General features: G+C 41.1%; 1 protein-coding gene across 3 annotated transcripts; it reads left to right on the top strand.

The window, feature by feature from the left end:
- Positions 1-5,418: 5,418 nt before the first annotated feature.
- LOC129821914 (protein YIF1B-like) lies at positions 5,419-15,106 on the top strand. 3 transcript variants are annotated; one of them, XM_055879650.1, is made up of 8 exons: positions 5,419-5,588; positions 12,439-12,665; positions 12,778-12,882; positions 13,020-13,098; positions 13,190-13,247; positions 13,357-13,512; positions 13,683-13,776; positions 13,906-15,106. In XM_055879650.1, the coding sequence occupies exons 1-8, from the start codon at positions 5,546-5,548 to the stop codon at positions 14,059-14,061; spliced, it is 918 nt and encodes a 305-aa protein (XP_055735625.1). In that variant the 5' UTR covers positions 5,419-5,545; the 3' UTR covers positions 14,062-15,106. The 3 variants fall into 3 exon arrangements, with proteins under 3 accessions (XP_055735625.1, XP_055735626.1, XP_055735627.1); XM_055879651.1 differs by having other exon boundaries at positions 5,419-5,617; XM_055879652.1 differs by lacking the exon at positions 5,419-5,588 and adding an exon at positions 11,096-11,418.
- Positions 15,107-21,675: the final 6,569 nt, after the last annotated feature.

Genomic DNA, 21,675 nt, shown 5'->3' with positions numbered 1-21,675 from the left:
AAGATGAACACATGCCTATCTCTCTGTCCATTCTTAGCCTGTAAATTCAGTAACTTGTGTGGTATTAAAAAAAGATTCTGCTAATATGTAAAATTACTATTAAAAAAAGATTCTGCTAATATGTAAAATTACGTAGAATTGCATGAAATGTTTCTAAAAGGCTATTTTTGCTTTTACTATATAGGAGATCTTTCCACCCCTACTCTGGTCCATAGTGGTCTGCAGATACACAACCATTTGGCCTGGAGTCCTGTGCGCTATCAAAATCCCCATGTAATGCTTACAGGACAAAGAACAGTTTCTAAAACTGCATATCCAAGGCTCTGGTCTGTCCAATAAGTTATGGTAAATGGTAGACATGTTCTCTCCTATCCACATGTTTTAATTATTATTTTGGGTATAGGGGAGGGTCACTTGTTTTTTTTCAAGCGTTCAGGGAGATTTTATGTAAATAAGGAAGGGCCACCCATTTTCATTTCCGAGAGGTCCGATTTTCTCCATGTAACCCTTATTATGATTAACTCCCTTAAGTATTTCTTAGCAATTACATTTACTTTTGATACTTAAGTATATTTAAAACCCAATACTTTCCGACTTTTACTCAAGTAGTGTTTTACTGGGTGACTTTCACTTTTACTTCAGTCATTTTCTATTAAGGGAGCTGCTCTTGTACTCAAGTATGACAATTGTGTACTTTTTCCACCACTGCTTGTACTTCCTATTTGGAGGGTCATTCAAGTAGAATTTCCCACTGGGAACTATGAGAATGGAAGGAGATAGCTGCCAAGAGGTTGAGGTATCATTAGGATCGTAAGAAAATCCATGCATGAAATATGAAACGTAAACTTTAAATTAGATCTGTAAACATATGTTACGACTATGAATTAACATTTACACTTTAAATTCTTATTTTACGTCTCCCTTTACTCGGTTACAGATCTTTTTTATATGTACAAACATTCATCAGTAATGTGGCATCTGCAAAGGACATGAACCGAACGTAGCTAGTCAAAGTTAGTTAGTAAATCAAGCAACTCTAGCCCAGACGTTAGTTGCTCTGCATCTTCCGGTTTCATTTCCAAAATAAAAGTATATAGCTTGTTTTATAACTGCATTCAATAGCGACGTTATACCAGTAGATGGAGTAGTATAGTCTTGGGCCTTCTGCAAATTAATTGTGTGAGAAGGATGGAGACTTTATTTTAATTTTTAATCTTTATTTAACTAGGCAAGTCAGTTAATAACAATTTCTTATTTATAATGACGGATTACCAAAAGGCAAAAGGCCTCCTGCAGGGACGGGGGCTGGGATAACATTTTTAAATATAGGACAAAACACACATCACGACAAGAGACCCCACAACACTACATAAAGTGAGACCTAAGACAACAACACAACATGGCAGCAAGACATGACAATACAGCATGGTAGCAACACATGACAACAACACGGTAGCAACACAACCTGGCAGCAGCACAAAACATGGTACAAACATTATTGGGAAGAGACAACAGCACAAAGGGCAAGAAGGTAGAGACAACAATAAACCCCGCAAAGCAGCCACAAGTGTCAGTAATAGTGTCCATGATTGAGTGTTTTTTGCAGCTCGTTCCAATCGCTAGAAGAAGCAAACTGAAAAGAGGTGCAACCCAGGAATGTGTGTGCTTTGGGGACTTTAACAGAATGTGACTGGCAGAACGGTGTTGCTTGTGGAGGATGAGGGCAGCAGCATGTATATCAGATAGGGGGGAGTGAGGCCTAAGAGGGTTTTTATAAATAAGCATCAACCAGTGGGTCTTGCAACGGGTATACAGAGATGACCAGTTTACAGAGGAGTATAGAGTGCAGTGATGTGTCCTATAAGGAGCACTGGTGGCAAACTGAATGGTAAAGAACATCTAGACGCTCGAGAGCACCCTTACCTGCCGAGCTATAAATTACGTCTCCATAATCTAGCATAGGCAGGATGGTCATCTGAATCAGGGTTCATTTGGCAGCTGGGATAAAAGAGGCACGATTACGATAGAGGAAACCAAGTCTAGATTTAACCTTAGCCTGCAGCTTGGATATGTGCTGAGAGAAGGACAGTGTATCGTCTAGCCATGCTCCCAAGTACTCTCAACCTTCAGAGGGAGTAATCACAGCGGTGGGGAGAGGGGCATTCTTCTTACCGAACCACATGACCTTTGTTTTGGAGGTGTTCAGAACAAGGTTAAGGGAAGAGAAAGCTTGTTGGACACTAATAAAGCTTTGTTGTAGTGTGTTTAACACAAAATCCGGGGAGGGGTGAGCTGAGTATAAGACTGTATCATCTGCATGTAAATGGATGAGAGAGCTTTATTCTGCCTGAGCTATGTTGTTGATGTAAATTGAAAAGAGAGTGGGTCCTAGGACCGAGTCTTGGGGTACTCCCTTGGTAACAGGCAGTGGCTGAGACAGCAGATGTTCTGACTTTATACACTGCACTCTTTGAGAGAGGTAGTTAGCAAATCAGGCTGAAGACCCCTCAGAGACACCAATACTCCTTAGCAGGCCCACAAGAATGCAATGGTCTACTGTATGAAAAGCTTTTTGCCAAGTCAATAAAAATAGCAGCACAACATTGCTTAGAATCAAGGGCAATGGTGACATAATTTAGGACCTTTAAGGTTTCAGTGACACATCCATAACCTGAGCGGAAACCAGATTGCAGACACGAGAGAATACTACAGACATCAAGAAAGCCAGTCAGTTGAATATTGACAAAGTTTTCCCAACACTTTTGGTAAACAGGGCAAAATATAAAATTAGCTTCTAACATTTAGGATCAGCTTGATCTCCTCCTTTAAATAAAGGATGCACCGTAGCTGCCTTCCGAGCAATGGGAACCTCCCCAGAGAAGAGAGACAGGTTTAAAAGGTCAGAGATAAGCTCGGCAATGATAGGGGATGCAACCTTAAAGAAGAAAGGATCTAAACCATCTGACCCAGATGTTTTTTGGGGTCAAGTTTAAGGAGCTCCTTTAGCACCTTAGACTCATTGACCGTCTACAGGGAAAAACTATGTAATGGGGAAGGGGGAAAAGAGAGAGGAAGAACCACATCGACAACATTAAGGGACATATGGCAGCTGTGAGGAGGAGGGTTTATTCTCCAGGTCTTACAGCGTTTCCCAGAACTTCTTGGGGTTAGACCCACAGAGAGAGAGCTCCTCCTTAAAGTAACTCACTTTAGCCTTCCGGGTAGCCTGAGTGCACTTATTTCTAATTTGCCTGAACGAGAGCCAGTCAGGCTGAGTATGTGCGTGCCGAGCCTTTCGCCAAATGGAATTCTTGATGTGGAGTAACTCTGCCAGATAGCCTATTCTTATTGCAAGATATGTTTTCCCTATCAGCCACTGCATGTGATTCATCAACTATTTTGTTTCAAATGTATTTAGAAGCTATATTTAGAGACCTGTGAGCTAGGGTCTCTTTTTAAGGGGATCCCTATAGTAAAAACAGAGTGAGAGTTCAGTGGACAGGCGGAGGAAGACGAAACGACAGCACCCTCCTCAGGGGATAGGTACTTATTGTAAAGCCAATTAGTACACAGCTGGGCCCACTAATTGCTTTGTGTCTTCCTCTATATAGGTGTGTCAGGAGAAGAGATTTGTTTGTTTATTTATTATTATAATATATTTTTTTGCCTACCTCAGAGAAAGCTTCTGTGACTGGCCACCCTGTCTCTCTGTTAACCTAGGCAGGCTTTAAGTAGAGAAAAGCGTTCCTCCTGTAACTTATGTGTAGACGATAGTCTAAGACAGGAGTAGCCGTTTGTTGTTTTGCGTTCTCTTTTTGGCCACTGGCCTTTTGTTCAACGGCTTAGTTTATTTTTATTTGTTTCGTTACACTGGTGTTTTCAGCGTTGGATGTTCCCTGTACTGGAGTTATTTTGTCGGATGAAAGAAGACCCGTCTAGTAAACGATACAAAAGGAACCACAACCACTGCCTCTGGTCAATTCATTTTATGCCTCCCGCCTGTGTTAGGGTGCTTCGGACAAGCAGATCCATTCACAACAGTTATAAAACACAAATAGAGTTCTAAAAGTATTCGGCAAGACACCAGTACCCAAAATGAAAGCCTAAATTGCAATTCCTACAAGTTGAAGGCCTATTATTTATTTGGATAGGCCTAAATGAAACATTGAATTATTAAAATGGTAGGCTAAAGAACTTTGGAGAATTTAGATTTCCATAAACAAATGGTTATGACTTCTATTCTCTTTGATTTAGTTCCTGTTGTAACTCATACAAATGACAATGGATGACATACTGACTGACTGAACGAGGAATTAAACGTTGCAATGAAACGTTGCAAGCATCATGCATGCTCTGCACTTTATTTGGCTAGTAGGCAAAAAGGCCCACATTAGGGTATAATGACTATGGTTGCATGCCTCCAGAAGGACATTTTCTGAAGCTAAGGGGTGCTTTTCTGAAGGCGCATGGTGCTGTGGTGCTGCGTGGAGATCACAATGTCTTCAACTGGGCAGCAGTGTCTCGATGGAGGGAATAGCTTATACTGAGACAACCTAGGACCACTGCAACAGAGTTATTGTAAAGTTTGGGAATAAGTTTATGCCAGATTTAGCCTATGTTTAACCTCTCCCTTGTTCATTTCAAAGTTCATCTGTTCATGTTCATATAAATCATGTAAAATTATTTTGAATTCATATTAACCACTCCCACAGAATATGCTTTGGCAGATTTTGAGTGACGAAATTAATCTGAAAGTATTCTATAAAAATATATTTTGAGTGGCAAAGACTCCAGTGGTCATACATAATTAAAATACTCACCAAACATCTATTATTATTCTATGTTTCATTATTCCTGGTAGATACTACTGGTTATGATTGCAGACAGAGCCCAGAGAATGGGATTGTGCAAAATTGAACGTCATATATTGATAAGGCGCATGCATGGGGATGTCCACGTCACCCAGAGATATGTCCATGCTGTAGAGATGCACCTAGCGGACTGAAACTTCACTGTTGTAGGCATAATTCAGCTAGTGCTATCTAGACTTGCACTGGCAAACAAACCATTACATTAGCTACCTAAATGTGAAGTAAATTTAACTGAGGAGTAATAGAAAATGTTGACTTAAATTGAAAACGTGCAGGATACCTCGTTTGAACGCAGCAAGAGACTAGAACACCATTGCTCATTAGAAACAGGATGCAATACAGCTGCACATTACTGTGCAGGAGATGTAATGTGTCAAAAATATAGGTGAAAATCAGTGGTGTAAAGTACTAAAGTTAACATAGTGTTCTGTACTGTAATTAACACCTAAAAAAATTCATGAAGTTGCACTCCCTGCGTAAGTAAATAATTATAGTGGATTATTTCGATTGGTCCACATTTGACCAGGAACGCCTTTGTCTTTTTTTAGTTGTATGATACTATCATTGGCCAGATGACACATGGGTGTGGCTGTGTACTAATTTTGTAGAAGCGTATTGAATGGTTTCATATCAGCGTTTTTATAGACGATATCCCAAATTACCTGTAATAATTGATGGACATGGATTACACAGCAACTCAAAGTGGGTTCACACAGTGTAAGTTACGTACGTTGGTCAAAGTACTGGTAAGATGTCTTGCTTTTTGACCTAGAAATCTAGCTAACGTATGCTAGCTAGTTAACCGGCATGCTAATAACTAGCTAGCAAGCTAACCAACTCCATGTCTGCTCTTCAAACCAAAACGAACCTAACTACCTGGGAAATGTATCTAGCCAACTAATTGTTTTGTCATATCTTGTGTGTTATCAATCATAACAGCAAACTTCTTGCTAATATAGCTAGCTGACACCATGTTGCACAAGACTAAATTAGCTAGCTTGCTCGTGGTTAGCCACATTAGATAATATCACCAGATAGGTTGTCATCAGATCAGTTTCGGGCTACATTATTCAGGTTTACGTTAGAAGGTCGCGCTATTCGCTCTCTAGAGTTACGTTTTCTTTTATCAAGCCTTTACGTACTGCCCCCCCATTGCTTCTAAATTGGGTCATGGGACTGTGCCTCTGGTTATGTTAGCTAACGTTAGGTACTTGTTGGTCTCTCCGCCCAGTGTCCAATCAGAACTTGTTCCCAAAACAGAGCTACAGTAGCCACCTTCAGAAAGTATTCATACATTACATTTGTAATAATTTAGCACCCCCTTGACTTGTTCCACATTTTGTGTTACATCCTGATTTTTTTTTTTCTCTCTCTCTCTCTCTCTCTCTCAGAAGTTTTCATGAAGGCACAGGGTGGCTATTTGAAGAATCTCAAATATATAAAATATATTTTGATTTATTTAACACTTTTTTTGGTCACTACATCGATATGTGTTATTTCATAGTTTTGATTTCTTTACTATTATTCTACAATGTAGATAATAGTAAAAATAAAGACAATCCCTTGAATGAGTAGGTGTTCTAAAACATTTGACCGGTACTGTATATATATTGCACTGAGATGCAGTGCCTTAGAAAGCTGCGCCACTCGGGAAATGAAGTGCAGAAATATTTCATTTACATTAAGTATTCACACCCCTGAGTCAATACTTTGTAAAAGCACCTTTGGCGGTGATTACAGCTATGAGTCTTATGGGGTAAATCTTTGAGCTTTTCACATCTGGATTGTACAATATTTTTTAAATTCTTCAAGCTCTGTCAAGTTGCTTGTTGATTATTGCTAGACAGACATTTTCAAGTCTTGCCATAGATTTTCAAGCCGATTTAAGTCAACTGTAACTAGGACACACAGGAACATTCAATGTTGTCTTGGTAAGCATCTCCAGTGTAGGTTTGGCCTTGTGTTTTAGGTTATTGTCCTGCTGAAAGGTGAATCCCAAGTGTTTGTTGGAAAGCAGACTGAACCGGGTTTTCCTCAGAATATTTTGACTGTGCTTATAGCTGTTACTTTTTAATATTTTTTCTAAATTTTTGACCCCCCTTTTTTCTCCCCAATTTCCATCTTGTCTCATCGCTGCAACTCCCCAACGGTCTCAGGAGAGGCAAAGGTGGAGTCACGCGTCCTCTGACCGGTGTCAGCTTGCAGGCACCCGGCCCGCCACAAGGAGTTTCTAGGGCACGATTAGCCAAGTAAATGTGCTGCTCCACTCGGGAGGCCCCATATTCCGTTGCTTTTAATCCCAGAAAACTCTCAAGTCCTTGCCGATGACAAGCATACCAATAACATGATGCAGCCACCACCATGCTTGAAAATATGAAGAGTGGTACTCAGTGATGTGTTGTGTTGGATTTGCCCCAATCATAACACCTTTTGTATTCAGGACAAAAGTTCATTTTTCTTTTTTGTAGTATTACTTAAGTGGCTTGTTGTCAACAGGATGCATGTTTTGAAATTATTTTATTCTGTACAGGCTTCCTTCTTTTTACACTGTCATTTAGATTAGTATTGTGGATTAAATACAATGTTTTTGGTCCATCCTCAGTTTTCTCATATCATACCCATTAAGCTCTGTAACTGTTTTAAAATCACCATTGGCCTCATGGTGAAATCCCTGAGCAGTTTCCTTCCTCTCCGGCAACTGAGTTAGGAAGGACGCCTTTATCTTTAGTGACTGGGTGTATTGATACACCATCCGAAGCCTAATTCATTACTTCACCGTGATCAAATGGATATTCAGCATCTGCTTCTGTTATTTTTACAAATCTACCAATCAGTGCCCATTTTTTACGAGGCATTGAATAATCTCCCTGGTCTTTGTGGTTATATCTGTGCTTGAAATTCACTACTAGATTGAGGAACCTTACATATGTGTTGGGTACAGAGATGGGATAGTTATTCAAAAAAATCATGTTAACCACTATTAGTGGTCCATGCATTTTATGTGATTTGTTAAGCACATTGTACTCCTGAACTTATTTAGGCTTGCCATAACGAAGGTTTTGAATGCTTATTGACTCTAGGCATTTCATTTTTTTTTTTTTTATGTCAAAAAATGTCTACAAACTAAATTTCACTTTGACATTATTGGGTATTGTGTGTAGATCAGTGACACAAAATCACTATTTAATAAACGTTTTATTCAGGCTGTAACACAACCAAAATGTGGGAAAAGTAAAGGTGTGTAGATACTTTCTGAAGGCATTGTACTTGCTAAAATAACTGGCACCGCTGTGGTAAGCCCAACAATGGCCTACTACAGGGTGTCCCAATTTGGCAACATCTTGTGCAATTGAACTTGGGATTTGTAGGACCTGGTGGCTGACTTCCTGGACGGCTCCATAATAAACCTAGGTAGTACTATTGACTGAGTTGGTGATTCATTCTGCTAAATAATACTATATATATGAAGTTGTTTGATGCAATGGAAATGAATGGGCATAGACTCTATGCTCTATGATAGAGCCCCCAATCTTTCACAAATCCAAGGTAACCATGAGCCAGGGGGGTCGGTTAGGCTCACTTGGGTCGACACTCTTAGTGTTTTTTTTTTTTTTTTTAAGGTCTATATCCCTAGAGTTGGAAAATGTGTGAGAGCAGCGCAGCAATGGTAGCCTTCTGTGTGTTATCACTCTCTTTCATCACTCCATCCCATTCAATATTCCCATAGGGATTTTACCCTATGACAAACAATGTCAATATACAGCAAGTTGTTGTTCACTTATACTCTTTAATCATATATCATTGGAAAGCATAGATTCACAGCTATCCATCAGACATATTTTCGGGAATGTTTAGGCCAACATAACTTTGACCTCTAGGGTACGTTTTAGAGTTGCCTGTATAAATGGCTTTAAAAAGGAAACCCTGATACTTGTCAAACAAAGTTTAAAATGTGGTTCTGAAAGGTCATGAAATTACCTTTCAAATGATATACAATATAACCAACCTTTTAAAAGCACCAGCTATAACTAGTGTTGTATATTGTGCCATTGGCATGGGAATGTTGGAAGCATAGACATAAAATTCAATATAATGGGGCAGCTGTGTTTTGGTGATAAAGGCACCAAATTGCACACACACAGCTAGAACAGGTGTTTCAAAATATTTGTAGATACAGGGCCATCACAGAATTCACACATTAAACCCACAGAAGCCTTTTTCCAATATGACTGCCAAACAACTCAATGAGGTCTTATTGGACAACTTCGCATGAAATATAATTGTAGTATGCCCAAGTTTTTTTATAGTGATGTAGAATACACAACCAGATGAGCCAGTGTGCTAGATACAGTATATAAAGATGTTCAATTATTCACAGAATTGTGGTAAGAATGTGCCTAAAAAGCTGTCTGAATTGCTGATTTCTGAAGATGGTATTTGCAATATTTCATCTTCAAACATGTAAAATGTATTTGATTAAAATGTTATCCAAGTACAGGGATCATCATCTAGATTCAGCATCATCTAGATTTTCTTGAGCGGATGGTCGGGGCCAGAACATTATTTTTTATTTAACTAGGCAAGTCAGTTGAGAACAAATTCTTATTTTCAATGATGGCCTAGGAACAGTGGGTTAACTGCCTGGTTCAGGGGCAGAACAACAGATTTTTACCTTGTCAGCTCGGGGATTTGATCTTGCAACCTTTCAGTTACAAATCCAACACTCTAACCACTAGGCTACCTGCCACCCCCAAGTACAAATAGGGGAAAATGTATTGGCATTCCTATGGTATTTTACATTGTAATGTAGGCTATGCAGCAAGTTTCTAGAAGTCTGTTTAATGAATAACAGTTAATAGGATAGCATTGTATATAGTTTAATTCAGCTCACATCCATGACTATTCACATGTAGCCTACATATACATTTTGACATGTTAGAAGATAAAATATTACAATTATTGATGATGACATCTTCAGAAATCAGCGATTCAGATACCTTTTTTGGCACATTCAGGTTTCGATCCTGCGACCATTTGAGTTAGCAGTGCAACACTTTTTTTTTTATTGGTTGCAAGGGTGCCAGTGGAAAAAAAGGTACCTGGTCATGTTAGTTTTTGGTTCACAATTGGCTTTTTTTAATCATCGTGGCAATTTGCAATTGACCAAAAATAAACCAACTTTCTGAAGTGGCAGCAACAGCACAGGAATGCCCGTTTATGTGTGTCAGGGTCGACATACAGAGGAGATTTGGAGACCCTCCGGGCCAGTCAATCATCCCCATCAGTAGCCCGTTAACCTAATGCATACATTTAGGAGGGATACATTTTTTTTCTATAGGCTATTACATCAATTTAATATCAAATGTAGGTCCTTGAAAATTATAATTAAGTGCTTGAAAAAGTCCTTGAAAGTCATTGAATTTGACTTGCGAATGTCTGAATGAACCCTTTATAGGCTAAATTAAAGATAAAATTACCCCCTAGTGAAATTATGCACGCATCATTCGCTTTCCTGTCAGATCTTGACCCGGGACAGTATATCTTTTTTTCAGTGTGCCACTGGCACATTTACCTGAATGTCGAGCCCTGCTGTGTGCAGTCTACCACTTTGTGTAGCCGTTAGCAATGCTAATGATAGCCTAACCGTTTTCGGGTAGCTGGAAAGCAAATAAAAGGTCATAAAAAATGCCTAGCAGACCTAATTATTTGCATCAATCCAGTGGCCATTTGTTTTGAAAACTCCCATCACATGTGCGCTACAGAAACACGGCTAGCCAAACACAACTGGCTGGCGCGCACCTGAATTAAAGGGGGACTACACAAAAAATATATAATTTTCAAAACAATTGTCCTCTAAAGTGTTTAAGCATTGTTGTGGACTTAGAACATCCACTTTTGTTGTTTTTCTGTTTAAAAAAAAGTGTGATTTTTAGACCGAAAATAAATAAACTAGGGGAAATCACAATCAACCCCACTTTCTTTCCTTTTTTTTGTTGCCGTGGTATCGTTTTGGTATCCGGTATAGTTTTTTTCATATTCTGCCCTCTAGAGGATTTTGCAGAAAATAACACATAGCACTTTTGAAATCTGCAATAAATACACATTTCATAAACTTTTTGAAACTATTAATCCTTGCTAGCAATACGGTTTGGGAAACCTTTGGAACTTAACTCTCATATAGGAGAGAAAGAATATTTCAAATAATATACACTTACTGTGCACAGTTTAGCAAAGTTGCACCCAGGTGTTTTCACACACCGCCTCGGCTACGACACATCCTCTCACATTTCCATTGGACAATTCCATTTCCTCTCCTAAACTGTGTACAGCAAGTGTATCTTTTGTATTTGAACAATTATTTTCTCGCATATATGAAAGTTAAGTTCCAACTGTTTCCAAAACCATATCGCAAGTGAGCCGTATTTGAACTTAGACAGAGCATTTGGGCAGCGTCGGGCCATTTCACTCACAAGTCAAAATGGGACGTGGATTGGCTACACTGTAATGGAATGGAATTGGAGTCATGAGAATGGCTAAGAGCGCCATGGTAAATTTACTGATTTTGTAAAGGATAGGAAACAATAGGCCTACCCATGAAATGTTTTCAGAAATAGAAATACAGATATTATTAAGAGATGTGCTTGTTTTGAATAACAAACATTGTATTTCATTATTTAGGCCTATAGGCTTTTAAGCTTTTTTGACACAGTAGACTAGAGCTGGACGATATATTGACCCAATTGTCACGATAATGATGAATTGAATGATAACTTTGACATTAGTGTGCACCAGTTACTTTTTTATATGACCCTTTGAAACTACTACTTGTAATATTGTACCATTTGCCCATTTAGCAATAGCCCATATTAGCAAACTTATTTCATTAAACGTCACAAAGCTAATTATCATTATTATCGATTTCAGTCAAATGTCCTCGATAAATCCTTGGTTTGGTTAAGTATCGCAAATTTTCGTTTTTATCGACCCAGCTCTACAGTAGACCACAAGTGAAGATCTATAAATGTCCTTGTTTGAATGTTTCATTGGTCCATTTTGAAATAGAGCCTCTACTTGTTCTGGCTGACTTCTAGCCAGATATCTCTCTTTGAGAAGGAGGTTCCTAATCTCAAGGGATCTTGTTGTTAAGCATTAATAATACGATTAGCCTACAGTGCAGGCCAAGGAATGTCTGTTAAAGAAGGACAAAGCATAAATTGATAGGAAGAGGCTGGGGTGACGTAAGGGTGTCCTTCTGCTTAGTGTGTTTATCCCTCGGGGGATAAAACACACCCAGAATTGATGACTGAGAGCAGGGTTTGTCTTACACATGGAGTGAAGAGACCCCATTATTGGCACTGTCTGATTCGGCCAGGCTATTTGTTGCTACGTGTCAAAGTGCACTGCGTAGCTCCTTTTTCATCAAAAAAATGTTGGTCCTTTTGTCACCTTAAAACTTCACATAACATCACAGCTATTAACGATGCGTGCATGTGTTGCGCAGTACTTGCAGTCTGTATCCCCCACTCCACTGACCAGAATGTGGTTTCATCCTCCTCTTGTGTAATAGATCCCAAATTGAGGATGAGGAACACATCAAAGGACGGGACAGATCCCAGCCAGCTGTTTGACGACACCAGCACAGCGTCGAGGGTGCAGCCCGCTGGGTTCTCGGGCCAGGGTGTTGGGGCGATGGGCTACCCTGGCCAGACCATCCTCTCAGACCCCATGTCCAACATGGCCATGGCGTACGGAAGCAGCCTGGCCAGCCAGGGCAAAGACTTGGTAGACAAAAATGTAAGACTCATGGTACTGATTGTAAATAGTTGTCGTACCAGTTAGTAAGTAGCAACATGAGTGCCATTAAGAAGGGCTAAATCGTCTTGGTTTTGCTCCGTTTACTCTACAGCTGGATCGTTTCCTCCCCATCTCCAAACTGAAGTATTACTTTGCTGTGGACACAGTTTACGTGGGCAAGAAACTCGGACTGCTAGTCTTCCCCTACATGCACCAGGTACCATCTGGTCACCATCTGTTCATATTGCTTGTGTCCATGTCCAGACTCCGAGCTACCAAGCTGATACTGAACTTACGCCCTAGGATGACACTCATTGATTGGGTGACTAAAGAAGATGTATGTTTTTGTTTTAGAACTGGGAAGTGAGCTACCAACAGGACACCCCAGTGGCTCCACGCTTTGATATCAACGCTCCTGACTTGTACATTCCAGGTAAAGGAGATTTGGTCAGGTCTACCACCCTGACTGAACCAAACTAATAAGACCCACAACTAGCCTATTGTTTTTTTATATTGTTTTGCAGCAATGGGTTTCATCACATACATCCTGGTGTCTGGGTTAGCACTTGGAACACAGAACAGGTAAAGGTGGTCCACTTCGACTCACTTTTTTGCACCTTCCCAGTTTTCTGTATAAATAGTATACTGAAACTTGTATCTACCCTAACCTCAACCTCCCATCTGTCTCTAGGTTTACCCCTGAGATCCTGGGCATGCAGGCCAGCTCGGCCCTGGTGTGGCTCATCATGGAGGTGCTGGCTGTCCTCCTCAGTCTCTACCTGGTCACAGTCAACACAGACCTCACCACCATCGACCTTGTGGCCTTCTCCGGATACAAATATGTGGGGTACGGATGGTCTCTCGCTCTCTGACATGATTAGTATGACTTTGTGGTTTTGGATTTTCCTGTCTTTCAACTTTGATGTCGTCTGATTTAAAACAAAACAAAAAGTTATATAGACATGATGACACATCAACTACTCGGATGGATTGTGAAGGATTCCCTTGTGTGTGCAGGATGATTGTAGAGGTCGTGGCAGGGTTACTATTTGGTCGAACGGGTTATTACCTAACACTGCTATGGTGCTGTATATCCATCTTCATCTTCATGGTGAGTAGCAGGAAGAGCTAACTTTAGAATCTAATTTACTCCGCCCAATTTCCCCTGCCAGTGCCTTGACTGCTGCACTCAGGTTTACAACCTACATTTTTGCTCCCTCTGTCTTGGTCCTCTCTTCAGATCCGCACATTGAGACTAAAGCTCCTGTCTGAGGCAGCAGCCCAAGGCGTGTTGATCCACGGGGCCAGGAACCAGCTGAGGATGTACCTGACCATGTCCATTGCAGCCGCCCAGCCCATATTCATGTACTGGTTGACCTATCACCTGGTCGGGTAATACCACGAGCTGACCAGGAGCGTTTCATCTGACAAGACACTACCTCTCTATGGAAAGTTAAGACTGTTCACTGACCGTCACCTCTCCCAACCATTCGCTGCGGAGGTGCGGGACACTTGCACAGATAAATAAAAACACACAAATGGCATTGTGGAATCAGAATTGCCAAGTCTCACAGCACAACTGTAACAGTAGGGTTGACTTGTCTTTTTGTATAGTTTTTTATGTAATTGTCTAAAAGTAATAATTGACTGGCTTGTCATGTTTTGTATACTGTAATTTAGTCAATTATGTTTTCTAAGCATTTGTGAACATATGGTTGTATATTAGCAATCTAGCTTGGGCCCTCAATCTCAAAAGCTTTGACTGAGCCAAGGATGGAAGCACAGTTAAGGCAAATGTATAGCCTATGTAAGTATGCGACGCAATTAGCTACGCAAAACGTCTGTCCTGCAGGATTGCATTGCCGAATTTGCAGCCTAAAATTTGTAACGTGTCACAACTACGCAGGGAAGCCATTTCGCGTGACTAATTGTGTTCTTGCGTTACACACTTAGGTTGACTGAAGGGCTTTAGCATAATTTGCCTGCGCCGTCCAGTCAACACAAAAAAAGCACTCTGTCCTTATTCATAGGATGATGTATTTAAACAGATTTGTGGATGTGTTGTTTGTAAATAAGGGGGGGGAAATTGTACATGTCTGACGTCTTGGTGACACACTGAAGCCCAAATAAAGGCTTTCTATCATGTAACAAAGTCATTTAGAAATCTTACATTACAGCTGATGCTTTTTTAAATAAGCTTGACAAAAAAACATGAGCATATGACACTGTAATTGAACATGACAAAATATACAAAGGTTTAGATGTTATAATTACTAACTTCCATTTGAAATGTAGGCTTAATTACTAGAAATATCATGCTAAAATGGTGTTGCGTTGCCATGCTTCAATTGCTTTTATGAATAATTGATATACAGAAACGTAATAACATGGATCCTCTTATGCTCTCTACAACCTGATAAATAAACTGAAACTGGAGTACACATTTTTTATGGCTTTTTTAAAAATGTAACTGTTATGAAGCTGATTATGTCTCATGTCCAATATCATTATCACACTAACTTTGATTTCCATTGATCCCCCCAAAAAATCGAACAGGAAATAAGCTTTAATGGTCTATGGTTAGGTTGTATCTATGTAAGATTAACACCTTAGCCCTTTTCCCTCTCTGCCCCAAGTTAGGATGATATGATAAATCCTGCTTATCTTGACATTAGCAGATGTATTTGACAGATGTTCCTGTCAATCTTGAACCAACGCTTGAGTCGGCATTCCAAACCAAATGCATCATACTCTGCCACAATCAGATAACAGAAGCCATAATTTACACCTTGCATTTACATGTTCTCATCATGGATTGCTATCTGATCAAGATTTGTTGTGTCTACACATGGTAATTAAATGTGTATCTTATCTGCCACTGCGTCTGCATTGTGCCCAGATGCCATGGTCCATCCCTGTATGCAAATTCATTCAACCTGACTTGGACCTTCCGTTATGACGCAAGCTGTATAAATTGACAGAAAACCGCACACTTTTAGTTTTATATTCATCAATACAGCCTACTTTTGTTATCCAACGATTTAAGACTGGCCGTAATAGGCTATAGTCCTGATAACCTCGACCTGTCCACAGCCATACAAAAAACATCACCGCACAAACAAGCTGAATATCTGGATGTACAGTGGGGAGAACAAGTATTTGATACACTGCCGATTTTTGCAGGTTTTCCTACTTACAAAGCATGTAGAGGTCTGTAATTTTTTTTATCATAGGTACACTTCAACTGTGAGAGACTGAATCTAAAACAAAAATCCAGAAAATCACATTGTATGATTTTTAAGTAATTCATTGTCATTTTTTTGCATGACATAAGTATTTGATACATCAGAAAAGCAGAACTTAATAATTGGTACAGAAACCTTTGTTTGCAATTACAGAGATCATACGTTTCCTGTAGTGCAGGTCTCCCGGGGAATGGGACCATTGCCACCCCTTGCACAGGTTGAGGTATGAGGTCACAGGCCAGTCGATGACCTTGACGAAGTCTCTCTCCACATTGTGGTCCAGGACTCTCTGAGCAGCTCAGCTGCAGCTGTTCCTGTAGATTGCTGCACGCCCAACAGTCAACACATCTCCAGGGTCTGCACCATCTGCAGGACGTTATCAAAGTCAAACAATGGTGAGATGCAGACAGTGAACTCATAGGGGAAGAACTCGTTCCGGGCCCTCAGGTTCAAGACTGGTATGAAAGTTTTGACTGGTATGAAAGTTTTCTAGGCCTGGTTTAGTTGACAGTTGATTTGAAGGGGATTCAGAGAAGGAGTCTCAGCTTTATCTTGTTTATCTTGGAACCTGCCTGACTTCTTCACAAAACTCCTCCCGAACCCCCAGCTTGAAAAGACGAACCAGGTATAAGGACTGGGACACATAATATTGTATGATACAGCAATGGCTTGGAAATTTATCACAAAAATGTAATGTGGGGAAATGATGTTCATGAAATGCATGTTAGAGTTTCAAACAAGTACATGAACACTCCTTATTCAGGATTGTCTAGTCTTGTGTAAGCAGCCACAATGTCTCAATGCAACATTTACACTGAGTATACCAAACATTAGGAACACCTAACATTGAGTTACACCCCCCTTTTGCCCTCAGAACAGCCTCAATTAGTCGGGGCATGGACTCTACAAAGTGTCGACAGCAATCCACAGGGATGCTGGCCCATGTTGACTCCAATTCTTTCCACAGTTGTGTCATGTTGGCTGGATGTCCTTTGGGTGATGGACCATTCTTGATACACATGATTGACTGTTGAGGGTGAAAAACCCAGCAGCACTGCAGTTCTTATTGCCGTCTATATACCACCACAAACCGATGCTGGCACTAAGACCGCACTCAACGAGCTGTATAAGGCCATAATCAAACAAAATGCTCATCCAGAAGCGGCACTCCTAGTGGCCCGGGACTTTAATGCAGGCAAACTTAAATCCATTTTACCTAATTTCTACCAACATGTCACATGTGCAACCAGAGGGGAAAAAAACTAGACCACATTTACTCCACATACAGAGACGCATACAAAGCTCTCCCTCGCCCTCCATTTGGCAAATCGGACCATAATTCAATCCTCCTGATTCCTGCTTACAAGCAAAAACTAAAGCAGGAAGTACCAGTGACTCGCTAAATACAGAAGTAGTCAGATGACGTGGATGCTATGCTACAGGACTGTTTTGCTAGCACAGACTGGAATATGTTCCGGGATTCATCCAATGGCATTGAGGAGTATACCACCTCAGTCACCGGCTTCATCAATAAGTGCATCAACAACGTCGTCCCCACAGTGAGCGTACGTACATTTCCCAAACAGAAGCCATGGATAACAAGCAACATCTGCACCGAGCTAAAGGCTAGAGCTTCCGCTTTCAAGGAGAGGGGCACTAATCCGGACGCTTATAAGAAATCCCGCTATGCCTTCAGATGAACCATCAACAGGCAAAGCATCAATACAGGACTAATATTGAATCCTACTACACCGGCTCTGACGCACGTTGGATGTGGCAGGGCTTAAACTATTACGGACTACAAAGGGAAACCTAGCCGCGAGCTGCCCAGTGACACGAGCCTACCAGACGAGCTAAATTACTTCTATGCTCGCTTTGAGGCAAGCAACACTGAATCATGCATGAAAGGACCAGCTGTTCCAGATGACTGTGATCACGCTCTCCGTAGCCAATGTGCGCAGACCTTTAACCTTTTCACATGGGTGTGATCATTCTACAGTGGTCCCTGTAACATACGATCAAACCGGTGTGATTAGAATGCTTATTTAGAACGGACAGTTTCGAATGACGCAACAATCCGCATTTGATCTGGCCACACTGTTTTTTCAGAAACATTTTGCACAAACAGTCCTTACAAAGTTATGACCAAAAAGTGAGTTTATTTTTGGATGCAATGTTCAGACATTCACAGAAGTATCTACAGCATAACACAATCATCCAAACTGGAAAAATGTAGGCTATATTTGGCCTAGCGCTGAGAAAAGATTGACGTAACACAAGTGGTCATTTTTATAACTCTCGGCTGACAGAAACTACAATATGAATTAGCTTATAGCAATTACTATTTATAATTAATCACTTCACGGGTGAGCTCACCATTGATCAAAATAATTGAGTAAAACACTCTAGAAATCGAAGATAATCTGACGATGGGTCGTTTCTGTGCGCTGCCATGCTTTTCTTCCCACTGAAACCAAAGATAAGACAAAATTAGTTTGGTCTGTTTATAGTATGCATGTTGAAGGGGGTGTGTTGTCTACCATCGTTCACATCCCAACATTCACTTCCTGAAGTTCTCAATAAAATTAGTGAACCCTTACTCACCTCATTTTGGTATAACATCTTTGGTCCGACAGACAATTATGTTAAACCCAGAATGTGTTGTATGTCAACAAACATATCTTCACACACAACTGGAATTAGCTTGGTTCATCATAATCAGTACAGCCTTCAAAAAAGTATTTTACACAAGTATTGTGCCCATTACAATTTATTTAAAAAAAAAATCAGAATGCGTGATTTGTCACCGGCACTTGAAAACCTGAATAAAACAGTAAACATATAAGTAATTACCACACAAAACATTTTCTGAAAGTGATTCATTGATACAAGTGGCATGTGCCGACAGTCAATCATACAACCTCTCACTCCCACACTGAGCCATTCAGTACTGTTGTTTATGTATGTAGCTAGTGAGCCAAGCTGTAGCATTAGCAATGTCTTTCAAAATGAGACAACTCACAAATGCAGAAATTCTAGAGATGTAAAAAAATTCTGACAATGAGTCTGAGTATGAAAGTCAGAAATCAGATTCTGACAGTGACAGTGAGGAGCTGCCCCCCATCTTGTAGCCATTGAGAACCCTGAATCTGAGGACCCCTTGTCCACTGACAAAGTCCAAGTTCCCTTTGAAGATGCTGGTGGTGATGGAGGCAGACTGACAGTGGATCAAGTACAGGAGTTCTGTGGTCGCTGGAAGGCCGCCAGCCATTTCACACCTCCTGGCCCTGCAGTTTGCTTTGACGAGTCCCAGTCTGGAGTGCAACGCCCCTTGCCATTTTCATCTGAGGCAGTGCTTGAAGTTGTTTCTGACAGAGGAGCTGGTGGGAGACATAGTAGAGGACACCAATCGCTATGCCTTGGAGCTACAGGAGAAGAGAGAGCCAGGAGTGAGGGGAAAACTCGCTAAATGGGTGACCACAATTAGTGAACTGTATGCCTTCCTGGTGACAGTCCTTCTCATGGGGATAGTAAAGAAGAACTCCCTAAGAGAATACTGGAGCACAGATCCTATGTTTGCAACTTCCTTCTTTGCCACCGTCTTTTCCCAAATGCTGCGATGCCTGCATTTCGTCAACAATGCTACTGCCATCCTAAATGACCCGTTATACAAAATAAAAAATGTTCTTACCAGCCTGACATCAGCATTTGGTCAGGTCTTTGTGCCATACAAGGACCTATGCATTGAGGAGTCCCTGATGTTATGGAAAGGTAGGCTTGCGTTACGTCAATATATTCCCTCCAAAACGCACAGGTTTGGGGTCATGTAACGATGTGCGCTGAGAGTCGCGAAGCAAGTTCAGTGAGTGTTTTAATAAATTAATTAAATAAACACGTAACACAAACAACGCACCGACATGAAAACAAAGTCAATAACACCTGAGGAAAGAACCAAGAGGAGTGACAGGTATAGGGAAGATAATCAAGGAGGTGATGGAGTCCAGGTGAGTGTCATGAGGCGCAGGTGCGCGAGATGATGGTGACAGGTGTGCGAGATAATCAGCAGCCTGATGGCCTAGAGGCCGAAGAGGGAGTAAAGTGACAGGTCAAGTTCTTTGTCATGTGTGATGTGAAGACAGGATTTGTCCAGGACATTATAGTTTGCACAGGGTTCACCACTGACATCCAACATTATGAGGGGCTTGGGGTTTCCGGGTCTGTGGTGATGACAATGCTGGCTCCCCAGCTCAGTGTAACAAAGTGAAAATGTAGAGTTTCCATCAACCTCGCGCGCAATGTACAGTTGTGGTCAAAAGTTTTGAGAATGACACAAATATTAATTTTCACAAAGTTTGCTGCCTCGGTGTCTTTAGATATTTTTGTCAGATGTTACTATGGAATACTGAAGTATAATTACAAGCATTTCATAAGTGTCAAAGGCTTTTATTGACAATTACATGAAGTTGATGCATAAAGTCAATATTTGCAGTGTTGACCCTTCTTTTTCTAGACCTCTGCAATCCGCACTGGCATGCTGTCAATTAACTTCTGGGCCACAACCCGACTGATGGCAGCCCATTCTTGCATAATCAATGCTTGGAGTTTGTCAGAATTTGTGGGTTTTTGTTTGTCCACCCGCCTCTTGAGGATTGACCACAAGTTCTCAATGGGATTAAGGTCTGGGGAGTTTCCTGGCCATGGACCCTAAATATCGAAGTTTTGTTCCCCGAGCCACTTATGGCAAGGTGCTCCATCATGCTGGAAAAGGCATTGTTCGTCACCAAACTGTTCCTGGATGGTTGGGAGAAGTTGCTCTCGGAGGATGTGTTGGTACCATTCTTTATTCATGGCTGTGTTCTTAGGCAAAATTGTGAGTGAGCCCACTCCCTTGGCTGAGAAGCAACCCCACACATGAATGTTCTCAGGATGCTTTACTGTTGGCATGACACAGGACTGATGGTAGCTCTCACCTTGTCTTCTCTGGAGAAGCTTTTTTCTGGCTGCCCCAAACAATCAGAAAGGGGATTCATCAGAGAAAAGGACTTTACCCTAGTCCTCAGCAGTTCAATCCCTGTACCTTTTGCAGAATATCAGTCTGTCCCTGACGTTTTTCCTGGAGAGAAGTGGCTTCCTTGCTGCACTTCTTGACACCAGGCCATCCTCCAAAAGTCTTTGCCTCACTGTGCGTGCAGATGTACTCACACCTGCCTGCTGCCATTCCTGAGCAAGTGCTGTAGTGGTGGTGCCCCGATCCCGTAGCTGAATCAACTTTAGGAGACGGTCCTGGCGCTTGCTGGACTTTCTTGGGCGCCCTGAAGCCTTCTTCACAACAATTGAACCGCTCTCCTTGAATTTCTTGATTATCCGATAAGTGGTTGATTTAGGTGCAATCTTACTGGCAGCAATATCCTTGCCTGTGAAGCCCTTTTTGTGCAGAGCAATGATGACAGCATGTGTTTCCTGGCAGGTAACCATGGTTGACAGAGGAAGAACAACGATTCCAAGCACCACCCTCCTTTTGAAGCTTCCAGTCTGTTATTCAAACTCAATCAGCATTACAGAGTGATCTCCAGCCTTGTCCTCGTCAGCACTCACACCTGTGTTAACGAGAGAATCACTGACATGATGTCAGCTGGTCCTTTTGTGGCAGGGCTGAAATGCAGTGGAAATGCTTTTTGGGGATTCAGTTCATTTGCATGGCAAAGAGGGACTTTGCAATTAATTGCAATTCATCTGATCACTCTTCATAACATTCTGGAGTATAT

Source organism: Salvelinus fontinalis, chromosome 24 (genome assembly GCF_029448725.1).
Source record: "Salvelinus fontinalis isolate EN_2023a chromosome 24, ASM2944872v1, whole genome shotgun sequence".
Classification (NCBI taxonomy): domain Eukaryota; kingdom Metazoa; phylum Chordata; class Actinopteri; order Salmoniformes; family Salmonidae; genus Salvelinus; species Salvelinus fontinalis.
This window is presented reverse-complemented; position numbering and strand designations above follow the sequence as displayed.